The sequence below is a fragment of the Lissotriton vulgaris genome, chromosome 5 (assembly GCF_964263255.1).
Source record: "Lissotriton vulgaris chromosome 5, aLisVul1.2, whole genome shotgun sequence".
NCBI classification, from domain to species: Eukaryota; Metazoa; Chordata; class Amphibia; order Caudata; family Salamandridae; genus Lissotriton; species Lissotriton vulgaris.
This window is the reverse complement of record NC_141693.1, coordinates 1,597,659,662-1,597,681,509: the sequence shown is the minus strand read 5'-3', so window position 1 is coordinate 1,597,681,509 and position 21,848 is coordinate 1,597,659,662. Positions and strand designations below refer to the sequence as shown.

At 42.6% G+C, this 21,848-nt stretch overlaps 1 protein-coding gene across 1 annotated transcript in view; it reads right to left on the bottom strand.

Annotated features, from left to right (window-relative positions):
• Positions 1 to 21,285, bottom strand: part of TSSK4 (testis specific serine kinase 4) — a 654,871-nt gene extending 633,586 nt beyond the window's left edge. Inside the window, exon 1 of the mRNA XM_086920432.1 lies at positions 21,043 to 21,285. Within this exon, the coding sequence (XP_086776558.1) occupies positions 21,043 to 21,285 (243 nt within the window). The remainder of the gene's footprint in view (positions 1 to 21,042) is intronic.
• Positions 21,286 to 21,848: the final 563 nt, after the last annotated feature.

Genomic DNA, 21,848 nt, shown 5'->3' with positions numbered 1-21,848 from the left:
GCTGCATTTGTGATATGCTAATTTGAACAGCAGGATGCGAAGCGCTTGTTAGCCCGAGAAAAAAAAAACAACTGCTAAAAGGCGGGCTACAACACACATCCCCCTGTCACAAAATAACATGCACTGCAAATGTTACTCTTTTTTTAAAAGAAATACAAAAAATATTGCTTTGAATAGTTCACATTCAGCACACAGAGTTGAACCTTAAATGTTAGTACTTACGTTTCGTTAGGGTACATATGTTTATTTTTTATACATAAAGGCCACATCTTATCTCCCATTCAGCTGGCTACTTAGACCACCCCCTCTCTCTTGAGCGCTCACAATAACATGCACTGCAAATTTTACTCTTTTTTTAAAAGAAATACAAAAAATATTGCTTTCAATAGTTCATATTCTACACACAGAGTTGAACCTTAAATGTTAGTACTTACGTTTCGTTAGGGTACATACGTTTATTTTTAATACATAAAGGCCACATCTTATCTCCCATTCAGCTGGCTTCTTAGATCACCCCCTCTCTCTCGTTGCTTTTTTTTTGGACACTTTTTACTTTTAAACAAAATGACCACCTATGATGACAAATGGGGCCTAATCTGGTGAGTACCTGCCAGTTGCCCCGAGGGTGGTGCGCCCGTTAGGGGTCATTTTGTTCTCTACATATTTTTTCACATTGGTTGTATGTGTTTTTTGATGTACTGTGCAAATTATTCATCCAGACATCTGTTTGCGCTCTGTTTGACTGTCTTTTTGAAGCTCACAAGGAATTTCCCTAATTTTTATGTTAAGAAATTTGGATGAGATGCGGTAATACACCCAAAGAATAAACTACTAAGCCTGGTGGTGTAGCAGTAGAAATTGACAGTTGGCCTCTCTGCAACTGAAATACGAATACCGACGTTTAACGTCTAAGGGACAGGGTTTTTTTATATTGATGCACAGAGGTATGGGACAGGGAGTCCCAACCAAGTATAGAGCGTCCCACGCTGTGGGTGATGGGGCTGCTCTTTTGTAGCTCTGATGATCGTGCCCCCCGGTGGTGCAAGTGCTTCCTGACGCACAGAGATATGGAACAGGGAGTCCCAGCCAAGGTTAGAGCGTTCTAGGACCCAGAGACTTGTATAAGAGTATACCTACCATGATTGGTAGAGGCACATTATCTGATTGTAGAAGCTATTTTGTAATCATTTTTTTCTATGAATCAAACCTTTATTTTTTATAATGCCACATCAGGGTTCTTTCAACAACAGGTTTTCTAATCTTCTTTAGCCCTGCCACTTCACAAGTTTGTGATACCAGTTTGATTGACTGTTCTGAATGTATCTTATTGCTGTTGCGATTTACATTTACCCACTAGTTGAAGTAGTTTCCTTATCCATAGCTTCATATAAATGAATCTTGAAATCGTGCCGCCATTTAATTAAATTCTGCCTGTGCACAGGTATTCCTTATGGCACTGATCGGACTGCTGATGCTGATGGTGATCGGGCATATGCTTCTCTTCTGCTTGCATGGTGTGGAAATCAGAATGTGGTAGTCCTGAATAAAGACTTGCTGGTTCCAGTTTCTGCTTGAGGATACTTTCAAAGCCAGCACATCATCCAGGACTCGGTAGAAACCGAAGAATCCAGGCACTTGTAAACTTCAACATTAGCATAAATGGTCCTTGATTGATTAAACGACAGATAGGCACAGATCACAGTAACATCCTAAATCCTGTGTCCTACATTGTTTTAGTAGATACCCTTTCGGTGACAGTCACTTAGCCAAAATGAGAGTAGTGGCAGAAAACCACAAATCCTGTTCTATAGCAAGGTGGGTCAATTTTAGAGTCCGTACCGGTGAATCTACAGGAGTAACTTGAATTACAAAACACAAACATTTCACAGAGGGAAAATTACCTGGTGCCAACCATTAGAGATGCAACTCAATCCTTTTTTAGGAAGTCATTTGCCCTCAAACTAACTTTTCCAACCTTTGAAAACTTCAGAGTTCTTGTGTTGTAAGTAATCTGGTGGGATTATCCAGTTACCATGCAGAGCAACCTGGAGAAGACAGATAGCTACTATTGCCTCCTGTGTTTGTGCTATGGGGGTTTAGTTCTGTGGGGCGTGTCCCAAGAGGGTGCAACTACACAAAGCAAGGTAACAATCTGCTTAGGATTCACAGACCCCATTCTGTACTGAAGCCACCTGGTTGAGGGGTGGCAGGAGTGAGATGGAAGAGCTGACCACCGGCAGGGACAACTGAGTCTTTGAGGAATTCACTAATGCTCACCCTGCAAAGGAAGACTGCAGCAGTGACAATGTTAACTGTGGAATGGACCAAGCAGCCACTTTGTGTGCAGTCGTAGAAGAGGGAAAGGGTGAAGGAAACTGTCACATTAGGTGCACCAGACAGCCCTTTTCAGGATGGACCTATTGATCCCATGGTGTACTTGCAGAGAGGCACAGACAGTACTGGAAAAAAGCACATCGAGGGCAGTACACTAAGTAAACGTTAACAAAAGAAAGACTACCTTCTTCAGAGCAGTGAGAGTAATAGTAATAGTAGACCAATGGTAAGACCAATTTGCAAATTTAGTTTACTTCAATGTAAATCTTGATAGGTTTTTTCCATTACAAAGAAGGAATGAATGCTTCCAAATGGAAAGTGCTTGTGGCACACTAATTGTCTGGCTGTAAGATGTGTTGTGTCTGCTCCACTGTAAAATCAGTAAAGGAATGGTGTCCATCGGCAGTGAAAACAACTAGGATACGGCAGGTGGTTTTGTCACAAAAGGGAAGATTAGGATGCAGGTACTGGTGAATGATGGCCAACATTCGATGTGTAAATGGCACTCTGCGTTCCCCTTGGGATTTGAGCCTCTCCTGCTGTTAGGTGGGAGGCTTGCCCTCTTTCAAGAATGTTGCCTTCCAAAAGAGATTACATAAACGATCATGTTCCTAGAGCACGGCACCTGTAGTGTTTCCTCGGATTACTGATTGGTCATATCCCCTGACAGAGATACAGCTTTCGATGCTAATGCATATTCTGCCAGCCAGGTGCCATTTCACGGCAAGAGGTATTTTGATGATGTTGATGAATAATAGGGGCCTTTGAATAAGTCTATTTGGGGACAGTTAACCAAGAACACATCTTTCAGAACCTTCTCATGGTTTTGTTGGAAGCTTTTTGGATTAAGCTCTACATTGTGTTTATCCAGACAGAGAACATCTGATTGCAAATTCCCAAGCCTGAACTAGATGGTTTGTGCCTCAACTGACCGCATTGTTGGTCTTGTACGCTAGTAGTACATTATTGTTATATCGTACATCAAAACAAGGATATAATTAGCCATGAAGGATGTAAGAGCTAGATGGATTGTCCTTCGGTTGAGAAGGCTATTGTGATATGATGCCTATTTCCTTAAAAATGTACCTTATGTCTGGAGCATTCCCTTATCTCCTTAGCCCAAGAGTGAAACTTCACTGTTGCTTAGGAGAAAAGTTACTAGGAGGACAAAACTCCTTTCAGTGTATCTTTCTGCTGACACTAACATGACAGGCTGAAGGGCTGTTAGTGATAATTTGGTCCCTCAGGATGGATGTTGTTGTATTCATGTAAGTATTTGGGACGATAAAAAATGCAAGACACCAAAGAGCCCACCCAGTAAAGAGGTAATCTGGTTTGTATTTGGGTGAAGTTTCAGCTGAAGAACATCACAGTACTTTCAGGTAGGTGTCTGTTTAGGGACAAGAGGCAAGCCTGTCCTCCTGTGGAACCACCTTTTTTCCTATGTAGTATATGTGGCTGTGCAGAGCCCGAGATTATGAAATATTGTGGACATGTTTGAAAAGTCAATTGAGCATTCTGGAAAGAAGCTGCATCCAAGCAAGAGTACATGAATATTCTAGATGGGTCGGCACCGCCATCATGCAGTCGGCATGTTGATCAGATTTTATGGTGAAAGGCAATATCTTATATTAGTAATAGTCTTGTTTACCACTACACTCTCAAACTGCTGTTATTGAGAGATGGAAGCCCCTATTTGAGAAGTCTATTTTGTACAGTCAATTCCTAAGTGGAGCTATGGAACACTCTGGTGCTCCTCCTTTATCACCCATTTGTTTGCTGTTTTAGTTCCAAAATCACCTTTTTTATTTATCTGCTTTCATTCTCAGTGGTAAGTAGTTTTGTTTTGTTTACATTTGTTTATTGAGCATTTTCAATTTTTACAAAATGTTTATCACATCCACAATCGGTTCAACATCAGTTCCTGCTTGGAATAGATACAGGCAGTGAGGTACAATGCTCACCAGCTAATATAATTATAAGGAGGAAAGCCCATGTGGCAAACAAAGGATAGCAAGATACAGGCAGGCCTGACAGAGTTCAGGCCAGTAACAATATGGAGATTCAATTCAAACCAGTCGTTGGTAAAGAACAACAAACCTAGAGCATTTGAACAGGCCCGTACCTTCCCGCTTTGTGAACATATATCCATCTGCAATGCAACATCATTTAGTAGAATGAATGTGGTGGGGTAGGAAGCAGTCAGTGTAATGTCGTCAATATGTTTTACAAGGTGGGTCTCTGGAGAACCTGCATCCCTAGTAGGGGTTAGTGCCCCTCAGGGGGACTCAGCTGTGTGCACTCTCAATTCCAAAGAACTGTGCTCTTCTTACAAACAGTGACTAAACCCAGGAGAATCATTTGCTTTCTAGCATGGGAGAAACGATATGTGTTCTAAAATAACCCTTACTCACCAAAAGGTTCCTTGGTGGAATGCTTCATCAATTAATGGGTTCTTCGTCCCCCGCTGCGGAACGGGGGGTGCTACGACCTAAGGATACGTGAGAGCACTTTCAAGTGAAGTGAAATAATGTGATTGATGTGAGAGTGGAAGGGTCAGAAAATAAGTGAGTTAAAAAATACCTGGCTGCGTGGAAAACTAAACTTTAATACTTCCTATAGCTCGTATTAATAAAAGTGAGGAAAAGGGGGAAAAAATGCTATAATGGGCAATTTCCTCACATGTCTAAATGTTTCGAAGCCTACTCCTAAGCTTCTCTTCAGGACCTAGGATATTGATCACTTTTACCACTCTGACTGTCATTTGGTGTGGTCAGCCTAGTCAATGTCAAAGGCTAATATGCATTTTTGTCAAAAATACATTCATCCAATACCTACTTGGTATTCTCTTTAAAAACTATCTGGAAGGATAGAGGAAGAAAGTTAATAATCATAGTATATTCTCTGATATACTGGAAACACCCCTTCACCACACTTGTGAAAGGTTTAAAAGGTGATATATTTTTCACTCCATGCACGATAGTTCATCGTACTTTTTACATGTATAATATGCTGCCCTTTTGAAGTTCTGTTCAAGACGTACAAGACAATACAATACATATAACAAGAAACACACACTCTAAATGCACTTTCAGTTTGCAGAGATCGGTGCCCTTTTATAATGCATAAGTGCTGTGTGCCAATAGTCATCTATACAGGTGAGAAAAAACACGGTGTGACAGTTTCTCAGCGTTTAAAAAAAACTGATAGGGAATGCACACTTAGGTTGCCTAATAGGCCCCCATGAGCTTCAACACGGGAGGGGTGGTGCACATGTAGTCAAACACTGTGGGTAGAGGAAGGATTCAGTCAAAGTTAAAATATATATTTGTATACATTTATAGAGTAGAATGGTAATATGTCTGGATATTATTATTATTATTATTATATTTAATTTTATACAGCGCACAGCTACCCCGAGGTTTCCCGGTGCTAAACCAAAAGAGAGAGGACGGGGTAGTTGCAAAAAGACGGTCTCTAGAAGACATAGAGGGTCTATCGGTTAAATAACCAGGTCTTGAGGTCTCTGCGGAACCTTAGATAGCAGGATTCAGAGCGTAAGGAAAGAGGTAGGGCATTCCACAGGGAAGGAGCCAAGTAAGCGAATGAGCGGCCGCCCATTCTGGCTCTCCTAATACGAGGCACCTGATATCTATGTTGGGTAGACGAACGAAGAGTGCGGGGGGACAATAGTGTTGAACCAGAGTGCTTAAATAGAGAGGGGCATTACCTGACTTGATACGGTGCAAGATACAGAGGGCCTTACATTTAGAGCGGTTTTCAATACGGAGCCAGTGTAGGCTACGCTGAGAAGCAGAAGTGGAAGAGGTTCTGGGGAGATTACAGATTAATTGAACAGCCATGTTTTGAACCATCTGAAGTTTACGAGTCACCTCCTTGCATGCACCCAGAAAAAGAACATTCCCATAGTCCAGCCGAGATGTAATTAACGCTTGGACTACGGTTTTCTGGGTGTCATGGGGAAGCATCCATATGATCTTTCTCAGCCACTTGATGATGGTAATACAGGTGGCAGAGACCTTGATCACATGTTGCCTCATCGACAGCTGATCATCAAATATGATGCCTAGGTTGCGAGCTGTCTTGGAGGGAACAGGTAGGGGACCCATTTGCTGTGGCCAATGGTGGGGACCCCAGAGTGTGGTATTGTGGCCAAACAAGAGAAGCTCTGTCTTATCCCCATTTAATTTTAATTTATTGTCGTGCATCCAACTAGCTATGTTATTGAGACCAGAGAGAAGGGATGATGTAGTGGAGTTTTGACCTGTGGAAAGTGAATAGATGATCTGAGTATCATCGGCGTAAGAATAGATGGTAAGTCCGGCTTGCTCCGCAATGGTAGCAAGGTGTTTTACATACAAGTTGAAGAATAGTGGACTCAAGATAGAGCCCTGAGGGACGCCATGAGTGGAGTAATGGATTTTGGAAGCTGAGGAAGGGGAGAAAACTTGGAACGTGCGGTCTGAAAGGTAGCTGGCCACCCAACCCAGAGCTGAGCCACTGATGCCAATGGACTTAATGGCAGTAAGAAGGATGGAGTGGGAAACAGTGTCGAAAGCGGCACTCAAATCTAGTAGGATGAGTGCCACAGTTTCCCCTCTGTCTATCTGGCACCGGATGGTCTCAGAAACCCCAAGAAGAGTAGACTCGGTAGAGAAGCCAGACCTAAAACCAGACTGAGACTGATGGAGAAAGTTGCCTGCTTCAATGTAAGTGGTGAGCTGTTTGTTAATGTGCTTTTCCAGGATTTTGGAGTAGACCGGAAGGAGTGAGATGGGACGAAAATTAGCTGGATTATTGGGATCAGCATTAGCTTTCTTTAGTAGGGGCACAATCATCGCGTGCTTCCACGTACTCGGGACCTTGGCTTCTCTGAGTGAGGCATTAAGGAGTTCTAAAATTAAAGTGAGTGCATGAAAATCAAGAGTTAGAAGGATTTGTGGGGGCATGGGATCCAAGGGGGAACCAGATTTAATGCAACCCAGGATATTCTGCAGAGAAGTGATAGTAAGAGGGTCCCATGCAGTCAGCTGAAGCGTGGAGGGCGGACAAATTTGCGCATTTCTTTCTGATTCATACAAGGATGCAGACATAACCTGCTCAGGGGAGGATGCAATGTGAGTAGGAACTCCAAAGTTAGTATAGATGACCTCAATCTTGGCAGTGAAAAATTCTGCCAAAGAGTTACATTGCGTTTCATCCAGGCAGGGAGCTTTGGGCAGGTAGGACATGCCCGAAAGTTCCTGCACAGCTTTAAATAAGGCTTTAGGTCGGTTCTGAGCATTTAGAATGGTTAGATTAACATGTTCCGCCTTGGCTATGTTGCAAAGGGAATGGTATTTGGTAAGAGCATCTTTGTAAGTTTGTTTGGCCCCAGGATCGTAATAAGCGCGCCATTTCCGTTCCAACTTTTTGCATATAGATTTCTCATTTTTTTATTGCTCAGTGAACCATGGAGCGGAGGGATGATGTAAGTTGTGTTTATATTTGCGTAGGGGGAGACATGTATTGACCGCGGAGGTAAACCAATTATGTAGAACAGCCTCCTCCTCAGTGGTGGCCATGTTAATAGAAGGTCTGGTATTCTCAAGACAGGAATTCAGTTTTTTGGAATCTAGATTCTTCCAATTTCTACCAGCTCTAGGTAGCGTGGAGTTTCCAAGGATTTTCGGTGCACAGTCAATTTTTATAGAGAAACTAATTATGTAATGATCGGACCAAGGAATGGGCCTGAGGGGCTTACATGTTATGGTGTCTAAGTTAGAAAAAATGGGATCCAGTAGGTTTCCTGCCTTGTGAGTGGGGCCAGAGTTATGAAGAGAAATGTTAAGTGCTGCTAAATCTTGTATAAGGTGTGTACTGGTGGGGCAAGATACGTCGTTAAAATGTAGGTTAAGGTCTCCAAGGACCAGGAAGTTAGTTGAGTGCAAGAGAAGTGGAGCAATATATTCAAGAAATGAAGAGGCCCAAGTGCTGGCCGTGCCGGGTGGACGGTAGATGAGAGTGCCAGAAAGAGTGTAGTTAGGGGAGAGCAGAAGTTTAAACAGGCCGGCTTCACAATTAGGAATAGCTAAGTCTTCCCACTTGCTGCCCTGGGTATCGGCTATGCCGTACTCACTTCGTCTAAGCATCTCTCTCGCCCAAGACCCTGCCTGCCCGTGGCTCCGATGAACAATAAGTGTTTCAGAGCGCCGGTATTTATGTCCGGTTTGTTCTGCAATCAGCATGCATGTGTATCTACACACTAGAATGATAACCGCCAAAGAGGCCGCCCACCTTGGAATGACTAACTTCCGGGCTCGAGGTAAAGCTTCGCCCATGAAACTAGAATGTTGCGTTCACAAAATGGCCGCCTTAATATGGCACACCTTCCTGGTTGGTTAGTTGATACAAACTGGGGTTTACGGTTGCATATAGACTGGTCAGGTGTGACCTGAAGGGTTTGAAATGAGAATTAAAATTATGAGGCTACATTAATTACCCCAAAAAAGAGTCGTGATCAGTACTATGTTAAAAATTAGTACTATGCTGAGCCATTTCTCGATCTGGGCTGTGCAGTTTTACATCTGCTGTTACAGAAAAAATGGCCCAATGTGGCAGATCTCCCTGGTTGGTTGTTATTCACATGTATTAGTGCATATTAATCAAATAAGTGGGCAAAATTGAGGGGCAAACGTTTGCAAAAACATTTGTGTAACTAACACAAGATCAGTGTTTTATTACGAAAGATAGGTCTCATAGGAAGCCAATTAATGTTCATAAATAATGTATACTAGTGGTGGTATAACTAGTAATTGCTAGATGGAAAAATATACATAGACTACTTAATTTGCCCCCATGGAATATTGTCATTAACTCACTTATTTTCTGACCCTTCCACTCTCACATCAAACACTATTATTTCACTTCACTTGAAAGTGCTCCCGCGTATCCATAGGTCATAGCACGCCCTGTCCCGCAGCGGAGCGGGAAGAACCGGATGATGAAGCATGCCACCAAGTGACCTTTTGGTGAGTGAGGGTTATTTTAGAACTCATATTCTTTATTCCATGCTAGAAACCGAATGGTTCTCTTGGGTTTAGTCACTGTTTATAAGGATAGCATGGTTCTTTGGAATTGAAAGTCGACTCCCTTTGTTTTTTCATTACTTGTTTTAGAGGATACCGAGTCCACCAATTATTATACCTCTTCACTCTCTTCTTTGTTTTTCGGCAACAGCTCTGTGCAACAGGGCAGCTTGGATTTCTACCAAGATAGCGTCCCAGCTGGATGCAAGAGGGTACTTGCGCAAACCCCTCATATCTTCTTTGTGTAGGGCAACGCTTTCACCCTGGGCAACATTTTCATGGATTGTTCCCATGCAGTGATCATAGGCGATTCCCACTTCCGAGTAATTAGGCGTTTGGCCAACAGGAGCCTTAAGTCAATGAAATGGGTGGTGGTCCTGTAATCTCTCTCCCTGCAGCAAAAGCCCTACAGGCACACCTTGCATGTGTGCAGTGAGGAGTGTCCCATGCAGTTTGTTAGGTGTGTAGTGACGCCTTGCCAATACTGGTGAAGGGACAGGCAGTGCCAGAGCATGTGTAACAGCAGGGACAGGCAGCTTATGTGCAATAGAAATAATGGTTTATCTTGTTAGGGGTGAGGTAAGCCTTATGGAGTACATAATATTGAATAAGATCAAAGTTGGAATTGCGCAGTATAAGGGCAGGGTACTCCAGTATGGCACTCCATTCCTTAACTGTGCAGGGGCATCTAGTTCTGTTTCCCAATATTGGCACAAAAGGGCAAGAAGCGGCATTACCTCATGTACGCAGAGAATCAGCGAGCTATTGAGTCAAATGCTGTCCGGTCCCCATAAAATGGAGGTATTGGATTGTGATCTGCAGCAGGCGTTCCTGCTGTAGGGCACCCCCCAGCCCCCAGTGTCTACCCAGCACCCAAAGGAGAGAGTTGTAAAGAAGGAAATGGCCAGGAGGAAGATTTCCTCCTCAATTAGAGACTCATGGGGTGGGAGGGAGCCATGGCAATACAAATCTCCCAGTATATGTAGCCGTATATCGTGCAAGGGGACTTTTCCACCAAGCATATGATCAACCCTCCCTTTGATGTGTCTAGGATCGGTTGCGCGGGGGGGATCTTGGGGGGGTTAGCTGAGCTGCCCTAGTAAGAAAAAGGCTCCATCTATATCGGCGATATGCCACTCATAAAAGAGTGGAGCTAGGCGTTTTTACACAAGAGCAAGGTGAAACAAGTGTACAATGCGAACAAACTCCAAGCCAAGGAGGAAGTGGCGTTCAGCAGTCTGGAGGATCACCAGCCACCAGGAATCTCACTGAAGCTGGGAGGCCAGGTAGTACTGCTCTAAGTTTTGGACCACAAGTCCTCCACCGTCCGTAGGCAGGTTAAGCTTAGTTTTGTGCCAGAGAATCTCCCTTGTTAGCTTCTCAAGCAACCACAAAAAGGGTTTTGGAACATAAAGGGGGAGTTTAGCAAAGTAGTATGGTAGGCAGGGCAGCATCACCATTTTGGTAAGTGCTATGTGTCCCACCACAGAGAGTGTCAGTGGCCTCCAGAACCCCATCTGCACTCACAATGAGGACACCGCCCGGATGAGGCTGCCCAGATAGCAGAGCACAATGGGTTGCCACATCAGGAGAGTACCATTAAGGCAGAAGGCAGGGTAAGGTGTCATGCTATTGAGTGGGAGAAGGCCTTCTTTGGCCCACTTAACCTTGAGGTCCGAAAGTTCTCTAAACTTGTCAAATGTTAGTTCTGTGTCAGCCAGGATTGCATGTATATCTCTAAGGTACAGTAGTCAGTCATCTGTGTACAGAGAAACCTAGTGCAGACTGTCGCCCAGCAGAATCCCTCAGTTTCACCCTGGCGCTTGAAGGGCAAGTGCCAGCCGCTTCAGGGCTAGAGAAAAAAGCAAAGGGGACAATGGGCAACCCTGACAAGTGTACCTGTAAATCAGAATGTGTTCAAGAATAAGAGGACCCGTTTTTCTCCCTGGCTAGTATCTGGGTACAAAGAGGTTTAAACCACTGAATGAAGATAGTCCCTAGACCATAGCGTGGCAGCACCTCGAAGAGGAAGATCCACTCCAAAGAATCAAAGACATTCTAAACCTGCCTGTGGTCAGGAGTGGGGTGGCATGCTACATGATTCAGAAAATGCATTGCAGATTAAAAGAGGTACTGCGGACCCGGACAAACCTGCGTTGGTCCGGGTGTACCAATGCTGGGACCAAGAGTGCCAGTAAGTATCGTAGATAATATTTTGTAGTTTGTGTTGAGGAGTGTCAGGGGCCTATATAACCCCAGTGCAGTGGGATCTCTATTGGGTTTTGGGAAGGAGATAAGCAAGACCTCATGGAGCTTGGCCGTACGGCAGACAACCTGCAGAGCCTCATCTTACAATATCTTCAGGCAAGGGTCAGAAAGTGTGGTATGTGCTTTATAAAAGTCAGCCAGGAGACCGTCTGGCCCTGAGGCTTTGCCAGTGGCAAGTGCATGGATGGCTGCTGAATCTTGAAGGGCATAATGTGGTTGTCCAGTTCCACTCTCTGCTGCACGGACACTCGAGGCAAGGGCACATTGGCTATGAAGGAGTCAACCCCATCATGGATGCTGACACTACTGATATATTCGCGAGGGGTCACAAGAGTTCACTACTCTTTGAAGAATTGTTTTGAATGGACAGTTAGATTACACAGAAGTATCCTGACGTGGTATTGACAATGAAAACAAGCTTGAACTTTTCTCTTCAACATTTGTTGAACTATTTAGTCTAGGGTAATGCACTAGTTCACCCTGAGAAGTAACAAGAAGTGCTCTTGAGGTTGATTATCTTCTACGTATTTACAAATTCATGCATAAGTATTAGTACTTCAGTAAGCTCACACGTTTGCCAAGATTAGGTAACAACAGGTTATTAACGGTATTGGTAATTATGCAGTTCTACACAAGTTATCCTTCACCAAAGAATGTGTACTGATGGAGTTTGAGATAGTTATTTTAAACTCAAGGGGAAGTGCTTATGTACATTTACACTTGAAATACTTATTTTAATGAGATTTAGTTTTTAGTAATCATCCATTACATTCATTGAAGATGAGAGAGTTGGTTACACTGAGATATTGCTAAGAAATATCCATTCACAATCCCAGTTACGCTTACTTGTCTGACTGTCGGGACACTCAAGATATCCTTTTGCTATGTAGGGCTTTATGACATTCCCTCTCACTGACCAACTAACAGTTGAGGCAGGATATTTCTCTCTATTCACTTTCTCTTTTCTCCACCTATACCACTGGCTTTCATATTTTGATAGCAACGTGTGTATTCGTAGATGTAGACAGTCCGTATTTCTCAAACGTTCCTCCTATGGTGGAGGTGTTCCCTTGATTTGAAATAAAAGGCATTTCTCTTGGTGGAGAGTCTCTGTTGTCATTTTTAGGTCGAAGCCTGCATTGCAGCGCATGCGCTGTTGCAGGCGAGAGTTCTTGTAAGCAAGAAGGGGCATGAAACCACGCCCCATCTGCCATTGGCCGGCCTCGCGAAATGGAGGCCTGCCAATGGACAATTCCCCTGTTTGGATGATTTGTCCGCTATACTCCCTCCTTTTTAGGACTCCGTGACCTGACTTCTGGTGTCGCAAGCCGATTTCCTGAAACATTGCTATGGCAACCACAAGGCTGGTTACGGAGTCCTAGAGGGGAGGGATTCAAGAGCTGTTTCCGCCCCCTTTTTTTTTTTTGCGTGTGGTTTTCTGCCATTGTTACCTCGTTGTCCTTGCTGGAAGGAGGCATTGCAGTGGTTGTATATACATATTATATGAAATCCAATTTGATGTACAACCTGTAAAACAAACAGAGTCAGACTGGAGGGCACTATAAATGATGAACAATTCACCCTTGATAAGGATAAGCAGCCAGCCTCGATCCTTTTCAACATAATGTTTCTTATGGCAGCACTGAGCAAAACATTCCGCTGTAGCCCTTGAGAGGCTGGTTTGGTATGTGGCATAGCTCTTAAATAAATCAGTTTCACATCCCCACTCAAGTTCAAACGCTACATGCGACTGTCTCAGTCAGCTTACAACATCAGTAAAAAAATAATCTGTCGTATGTAAGGTGTAAATACAAATTTAAATGGGCATGGTGGGCAGCTCTGATCATTATTACTACAGCTCAATTCTCACGTCCTCCTGTGCTCGCGCCCTGCTGATTCGCCGGTCTGACACCGCTCTGACTCCGACGTCCACGCCCCACGCTTGTTGCAGCTGCAGGCCGATTGCAGACGCTAAAGTCAGATTCAGCAAGTGACGCAGATAACCATTTCGTGCACGCCGAGTAAATCTTCTGCGACAATCGGTATCTGGTGTGAGTTTAACCGTGAGCTGGTGAGTTTGTCGGTCCAGATAGTTGTGTCGCACATATTACGTGAGCTTGTTAGCCTGTAAAGCCCGCTGTACGGTGGTCGGAAAAGTTGGCCTTGGGTAGTCGGGCCCACGCGTGCTTCTTCAGTAGAGAGGCAGTGCGTGCGGGGCAGGAGGGGCAGCTGCAGGCGTCAGATTGTTGCCACTGCACTGTGACTAGCGCTTGGCCTTGGCCGCTAGTGTTCAGTATCTGTGTTAGGCCATATGATTTAGCAAATGCACACAACACATTTCGCCGCCAAGGTTTACAGATTATATATGCATGACATTTCTGTGTTTTTGGTGTGCTCATGTCTGACATTTCTTTGCCTTTGATTGACACTGTAGGTAGTGAGTAAAAACAAGCAATTGTGCCGTGCACCATTATTCACAGACACCGAACTTAAGGTGTGTATAAATGTAGAGCTAACATTTGTTTACTTGGGAGCTAGCAGTTGCAGCCTGGAAGACATACCACTGCTTTAGGAACACATTTATCTTACTGATGATAAGGAACGTGAGCCCATGAAATCACTATATGATTGGACCTGAGGCATTTAATACAGCCGCCCAAACTAGCATTGGCCTGGTATGATTTACTGCCAATTCACCAGTGAGAAAAGTGCAAATACAGGTACCAGAAAGTAAAGTGCAATCAGCTAAAAGCTAGAAAGTTGGTCGATATTAGTAACACAAGACACTGCATTTAAATTAAGGGTTCTGACTGATTTTCCCCAAAGTCAGACAAAGAAATCTCAAACATGCATACCTCTTAATTCATGTCATATTACTTTTGAAAAAAAAAACATTTAGGCTTACCTACAAAAGTCAAATGTATTATGCTGCTTCTGTGAAGTTTGTTTTACTAGTTCACTCAGACTCACCAAAAAGTGACACATGATATTGCCTCATCTTTATGCTTGGGATGCTTCATGTCTCCCTTTCTCTGGAGCTGTGAGGAATCTTGGGACAAAACAGGGCACAAGTCCTAAACAAGCATTTGCAATGCAATAAGTCTCACATTTACGCACGTTTAACCCCTCCCCTGCACCGAACGTTCCGCCCCAGTGCGGAACGTTCTATTGCACTGACAGGGCCGGAACGTTCAGGGGACGTGCGCAGCACTACTGAGGTAGTGCACGCGACGTCCGCTGAACGTGGCCAGCACTGAAGGGGTTAAGCTAAGGGCATTGTAAATGACAATGCCTTTTATGTATGTTTTAAAAACCAAAACATAAATAAAATGCATTGCCATTTAGAATGCCAATAACTCGAACTCGCGTAAATGCGAGACCTATTGCATTGCAAATGCTTGTTTTGGTTTGAGTGCCAGTGAAGTGATGATGCTTTGAGCTAATGCCTACTTGAGTAACGGGATCAAGAAGACTTTGAAGATGGTAATAAATGTATTGACGTTGACTGTCGCGTTTAGGACTGTATATGTCAGGAAAGGTCTTGATGTTGTATTTGTCAACATCTTTGAGTGGTACCAAGTAAGAGCATGGCTGACAATCATCATATCACTGCTGAACCCTGAACCTCACCGCCTCTGCCTGATTCCCGGGCAATCCCGGTATTTTTTCATGACCGAAATTACACTTCTTAATAATATGGGTTACCATCAAATCCATCACACAAGTGTGTGACGGTACGAAACCAAATTCTCCAGCCACTAGACAGCACTTCACAAATGAAAACGTGGCTGTCTGTGAGCAGCATAAAATAATCAAGTAAAAAAGGCTTTTTTAGTGAAAAAAATTAAAATGCCAAACTAACAATTATAGATGCAAGTGAAAATAGAGTATTTACACAGACAATTACAGACCTTTTTCTCCACTCCCCTGATTAGGGAAAATGTTACAGACATTGGTCAACCTCTAGATTACCAGACATATTGAAAACAACAATATTCTTCACCCATCGCAATCTTGCTTTCATGCAGGTGTTAGTACAGAATCAACCCATTTAGAAGTAAACTATTTCTTCAGAGCTAACCTTGATCTTAGAAAAAAAATCTTTAGCTATCCTCCTTGACTTGTCTGCCACCTTTTGCACAGTATCCCATGACATCCTACTGCAGCGATAGAAAAAGGCGGTTATAGATGACATAGCATGGAATTTGTTGAGATCTATCTACATCCCTATACCTCTTGCTACAGAGAGTTGACTTGTGGGGTTCCTCAGGGGTAACCACTTAGCCCCACATTGTCTAATATATATATGGCTGCTCTGGCCCCTATTGTTCAATCCTGGGGCTTCTGTATTGTCCTATGCGGATTACGCACACCTAATGTTTGCATTTCACCAGCTGGAAGATTCAATGATGGGTATTTTTCAAGGCTGCCTTTTGGCTGTTGCAAATTGGATTCATAGCAGCTGTCCACAGCTTATCTCTGATAAATCCGAAATATTCATTTTGGGACCTCCTCCCCTTGGAATATGAAGTGAATATGGCTTACAGAGTTGGTTGAATCCTCTTCCAACATCAATTGCAAAAAATCTAGGGGTGAAAATAGATACAGCATTATCATTTGAATCTCATGCACAGTACATTGCATGATTTTGTTTTTCTCTTAAATCATTGAGAAAGACCTTAAAATATCTCCCAGAGGTCACTGACAAAGACATTGTTCTTGCAATTCCTAAATCAATATTGGAATATGCTAATGTTCTCTTTCTGGGGGCTCCTTTCAAGTTGACTTAGGTTGCAATGTATGAAGAATGCTGCAGTTTGACCTGTTCTCAAAATTTCTAAATGTCAAATCTATTCAGCAAGGTCTAAAATTACAGCATTGGCTGGCTGCTGATCAAGCAGAGAATAAAGTTTAAAGCTCTCATGATCAACCATACGGCTGTACATGAAATAGGCTCTTCTTAAATCCAGGACAAAATAAAAAAATATAGACCTCCTTAGGGCTCTTCACTCTACTAGTCAAAATCTTTCATGCATTCCTATGGTGCATAAAGCGAGAGCAGGGAAAGATCTTTCTCCTTTTTGGCCCTGGCCTGTGGAATTCCCTTCCATAACATCTTCGGAAAACATCTGCTTTTTTTTAAGGCCGCCTGAAGACTTTTCTGTGTTATCGGACCTTGCTTACCTATCTTAGCAAAGCGCAGAGATACTACTGCAGCTGTTTGCACTTTAGAAGTTGGTTTCATTCATTCATTCATTTAGGAATGTTACAAAATTACCCATCAGGAACAATAAAAAGAGTCCAGAACAAAGCACAGAAAGCCAACTCATGGGTGTCAGAGAAATGAATTGGGATTCCAACTGCCAGTGGAGCAATGGAGCTGCTGGGTCTCTGACATTAGCAGTATTCCATTTTAGAGATCATTGGAAGACCAACAATCTTCATGACAAAAGGCAGTACTCATAACAATGGACTGGTTTACCTAATCTATGAGCAGATTATATCATACAAACCAATGCATCCCAGAGATCAGACCAAATGGAACCATTGCCTTTTGATCTCCCAGTGAAGAGAGAGAGGCAATAGTTGTACTTAAACACACCAGCGATCACAAATCTCCTTCGATTGTGCGCCTCAAATGTGGCTGTGCTTTACTAGTCTCTTGTATTGCATTTCCAGTTACATTGTGGTAAACAGGACCCTATACAGCTCACACTGATAGTTCCACAGTACTCGAGGTCTAATTAACAAAGCTCCATGTAAAGCGGTATTTAAAACGTTCTATTATGGAAGCTCTAATAAAGTGTCCAGCCCATACTAAATACTTCCCCTCACATAAACATTAGGTTAAACACAGCCTGACAGTCCCCCAGGAAAGCCACATTGAGTCTTCAGTAGACAACTCCGATCACACAAGGTCCAGGTAAATGGTACTGTTTCCTGTCTGTACTAAACAATCTTGCATTTCATAATGCTTTGCTACTTCTAGTCCTTACTAGAAATTTCTCATCATCGTATTAGGGCTGGTAAACACTGAGCCATATCTAGTCCCCACTGATAACAGCCCATTCTGGTAACACATGACACATACAAATAATGTGCGATGCCCAGGCATTCATGGAAATATGCCAATGAAACCCTGTAACCCCCTGCAATCAAGGGCACATTCTGTATATTCAAGAAAGTGTTATGCATAGGGATGAACGTGATGTGTAATTTTGAAGAAAGGTAACTGAATCCATGGTCAAACCTCCAGTTTAAATTATCTTTAAGAAACATTTATGTTTATTCATGGAATCACTTTATTTACAGCACTTAAACCAATGATATAAGAACAAAATATTGATTTAAGTTATATGTTTACTGAACATTCATATTTGATAAACATATAAAATGCCTTATTTAGACCGAGAAATCAGTGTTAACATAGTGTCTGTGTAAATAATTTGTACACAAGAAAACACAAAGCTATTGTGTTTACTAATTGCAAATGAGATAATTTAAAGTTGCAGAGAACCACTTTTTCTTAGCTTTTTAAATAATTAAGCAAAATTGTTTTCTCATTTGTTTTCATTATAATAACTTCTTAGGGTGGAAGATTACTGGACAGGGCTAACAAATGGTAACGGGCTACCATGGAGGTTGGAGATTAATAGCTACAATTCAGGGTTACTTGGTCTCCACCCATTAATACATTCCTTGTTATTCAGTAATATTTAAGAAGGCATTGCATCTAGATTTTGCTAATGTAACATAAGTTCATTTGAGTATAATTCACACTCTGGTACACATGAGTGATTTTCTCACTCAAGTAAGAGGAAATTGGCCTTTAAAACTCTTACGGAAAAGTCCTACTACTTTCTATACATGGAGCAAGGGAAGGGATTGTCTGGATTTTTTAAAACTAGGTCAGGTAGTCCGCTCCTAAAACATAATGAAGTGGATCCTGATGATCTAAAGAATGCCCTCCTGGTAACAAACCTTCAGTTACGAGCAAAGGTCTTAGAAATGTAAACAGTGCATTTTGGAAAGGGATCAATTTGATAACCTACAATCAGAATTTAGAGCTGGGCTCAGTACAAAAAACTCCATTCTGGAAATATAGATCACCTGTGTTTGATACAGTTCATCACCACACAATTAAACGTTTTCAAAGAAAACATGGATCTGGATGGAACATTCCTCAAGTGGTTCTCCTCCTACTTGGAGAAACAATCTGTTAACATACGTAAGCATCCTCCTATCTAAGCTATTGTCCCTGAAGCCACAGGTTCCAGAAGGATCTATTCTGTCTCCTGTTAAATCCCATGGCTCTCTTCTCTAGCGGTCTGACAACTCCTATCAATCATAGGCCGTTGATACTCAACTGCACTTTAAAATCGCTATTGGCTCTTCCTTCCTAATAATATTCAGTCTTAATTCACCCTCCTCCCCTTCAAACATATTACTATAAGAACAAGACTTACTCTAGACTTGCATCCCTAGATTTCTCCATTCCAGTCTAACCGTGACTTAACTCATTGAAACATCTAGTTTGTAATCTGTCACTTATTGACTGCGTTAAATCTCTTTGCATCATTCGTGACACAAAAACATCGCAGGGCCAGATTACGATCTTGGCAAATGGGTACTCATCACAAACGTGACAGATTTCCTGTCCGCCGGGTCACAAGTTTCATAGGATATAATGGAATTGTGATTTGGAGGACAGGATATCGTCACATTGTTGACAGAGTAGACCTGTCCGCCAAGATCGTAATCAGGCCCTTAATTTGCCGGCATGCTTCAGCTCCCAAACCAAAAGCACTCAGAACTACTTCAGATTCCTATGGAGGATTACATCCTACATCCCAGCACCCACTTAAAATGGTAGTTCAGTCCTTAGTCCTCTCTAGGCTACACTGCAGGAACCTCATATTTAGAATTCCAAAATTGCACCTCTAAAAGTGGTCTTACACATTGCAGCCAAGCTGGCGTCAGAGACAAAATGTCAAAACATCTTGAGCGTATTTTTATACACTTTACGGGCTGCCTAGCAAACTAAAGCATATTTTCAAGATAACCCCTATCATTCACAAAGCTGTTCACTCTGGCACTCCAAAATACCGAATACAAAAATGGACAGTCTATAGAAGTTTTTGCACTTTTCAAGTTCTGTGCCCCTCCTCAGAATAATGATCTTCAAAAAATAAAAAGAACAATATTTCACATGAAGTGCATCCCATATCTCAAAACCATTCTGCCTGTGATTCAGCTCTAAATCCTCATAAGTTTTATTAAAAAAAGAACTGAAAAATTCCTCATTCTAGCATCACCAGAAATTATAAGTAGGCATTTTTACACTTTTACATCTTGCTTCTTAACACTGTTCCAAAAATATAATATAGTAAGAGTGAAAGGTATATTTGATTGAACCTACAGAATTGTGGTCTCATATATATATATATATATATATACACATATCTCTTTTTTACGTGTTATAACATTATAGCAGTGCGTTCTTTGCAAGGTCGTCTTACATCCTTGAGATAATGTCCACATTATATGCGATTTCCAGCGCATAAATGGATAAAAGAAGAACCCTTGCTGGCCATGGCGATCACACAGTGTTTTACAAGTAGAACTATTATTGATATACCGTACGTGTTTTCTAGGTAAAAAATTGAATTGGTCAATTATCATTTAAATCCGGCAATGGCAAATTTCCACGTACAATTCTGCATGTAGCAATACAACAAAATGCTGTGAAGAGGGGAGACTTCTAGTAAGCACTGGCAGTAGCACCAGCACAGAATTGGAATGGATCTGTATTCATAGACCTTGCATTTTCACACATTTCACATTATCATTGTAAGGATCCTTTTTATCCCGGTGTCACTTAGAGTCATTGCCATGGGAAATAAATAAGCTGCATTGCCCAGACTTTGTATGCAAAAAGTATTTCCATAAATATTTCATATTGTCCTGTGGAGGGCAGAGTAAATGTTATTTATGTACTGGAAATGCAGCCCTTCTATCAAGACTGCTTGTGATGAGAGAATGTCCGTAAGGACTGCAAGTAGGCATGAGCATTAAAGACGACATGTGGTGCATGTTACCTAGACCTTTTGCAAACAATGATTTCGTGAAGGGTTAGAATTTACAGGCTGTTAATCAGACTTTGTGCCATGAGGAAGTTCCAGTAAGAATTGGAAATAGCTCCTTGTTAACCATAATTGTGCAATTGGAGAGTGCCAGTAATAATTTAAAATGGAGCTCTATTACCCATAGTTTAATAAGTAGGATTGAAAGCATTCATGTATCATTCTGACTTTTTGGGCTGGATTTCTAAGAATACATTTTGGCACATTACCTGAACTTCTCGTGGGAGAAACCTGCTGAGGTATTCACCAACTGCTTTCCTTTTAGAAATGATCTTCACAGCCACTGGTATCTTCTGTTTCTCTAGCAGTGCTTCATAGACGATACCATATGAGCCAGTTCCAATGGTCTTGCCTAGTTTGTAGCCATACTCTTCCATGATAGTGTGTGGCTGAGGAGCAGCCCCCTCCGGGCAGGGCACCTCCTGCTGGCCACCATCCCCTGCAGTCGCCATTGTCTAGTAGCGTACGTGTGTTGGTGGGGGGGGATAGAGCCTTCTGATGCCCCTTCCCCCCCTCTCCCCCGGCTGGTGCAGACGACCAGCCAACTGAGCAAGATTATGTTGGGGGGAAGGGGCTTAGTCAGTCTGTGAGAAGGCCAAGGGGGCGAAGCATTGTACCCCCCTCCCTCATCGCAGTCCAAGATGCCTTCAACTGGTCATAGGCCCCACCACCAGTGTCTGCTTGGAATGCCAGCCAAGGGTTCTGGGCTGGATGGCTCAACAATAGTGTCCACGGCAACAGCAGTAGACTCTATGGCCTCCTCTTTCCTGGCACGCCTCTATCGCCTGGTCTTCCAAGCTCTCTTGCTTCAACTGCCTCTTGTCGTTGCTTCACTTGTGATCCTCAATCCGCAGACCTTTGCATCTCTAGATAGACCTATGTATAACTACTTATTTTTATATATATATATATTTTTATATTTATTTATGTACTGACAACTTTGCCTCTCTATGTCCTAGGGCTGGTTGCCATAGGATCTGAGCTGTTCCCAAGTTCCAGTTATGACATCACTGTA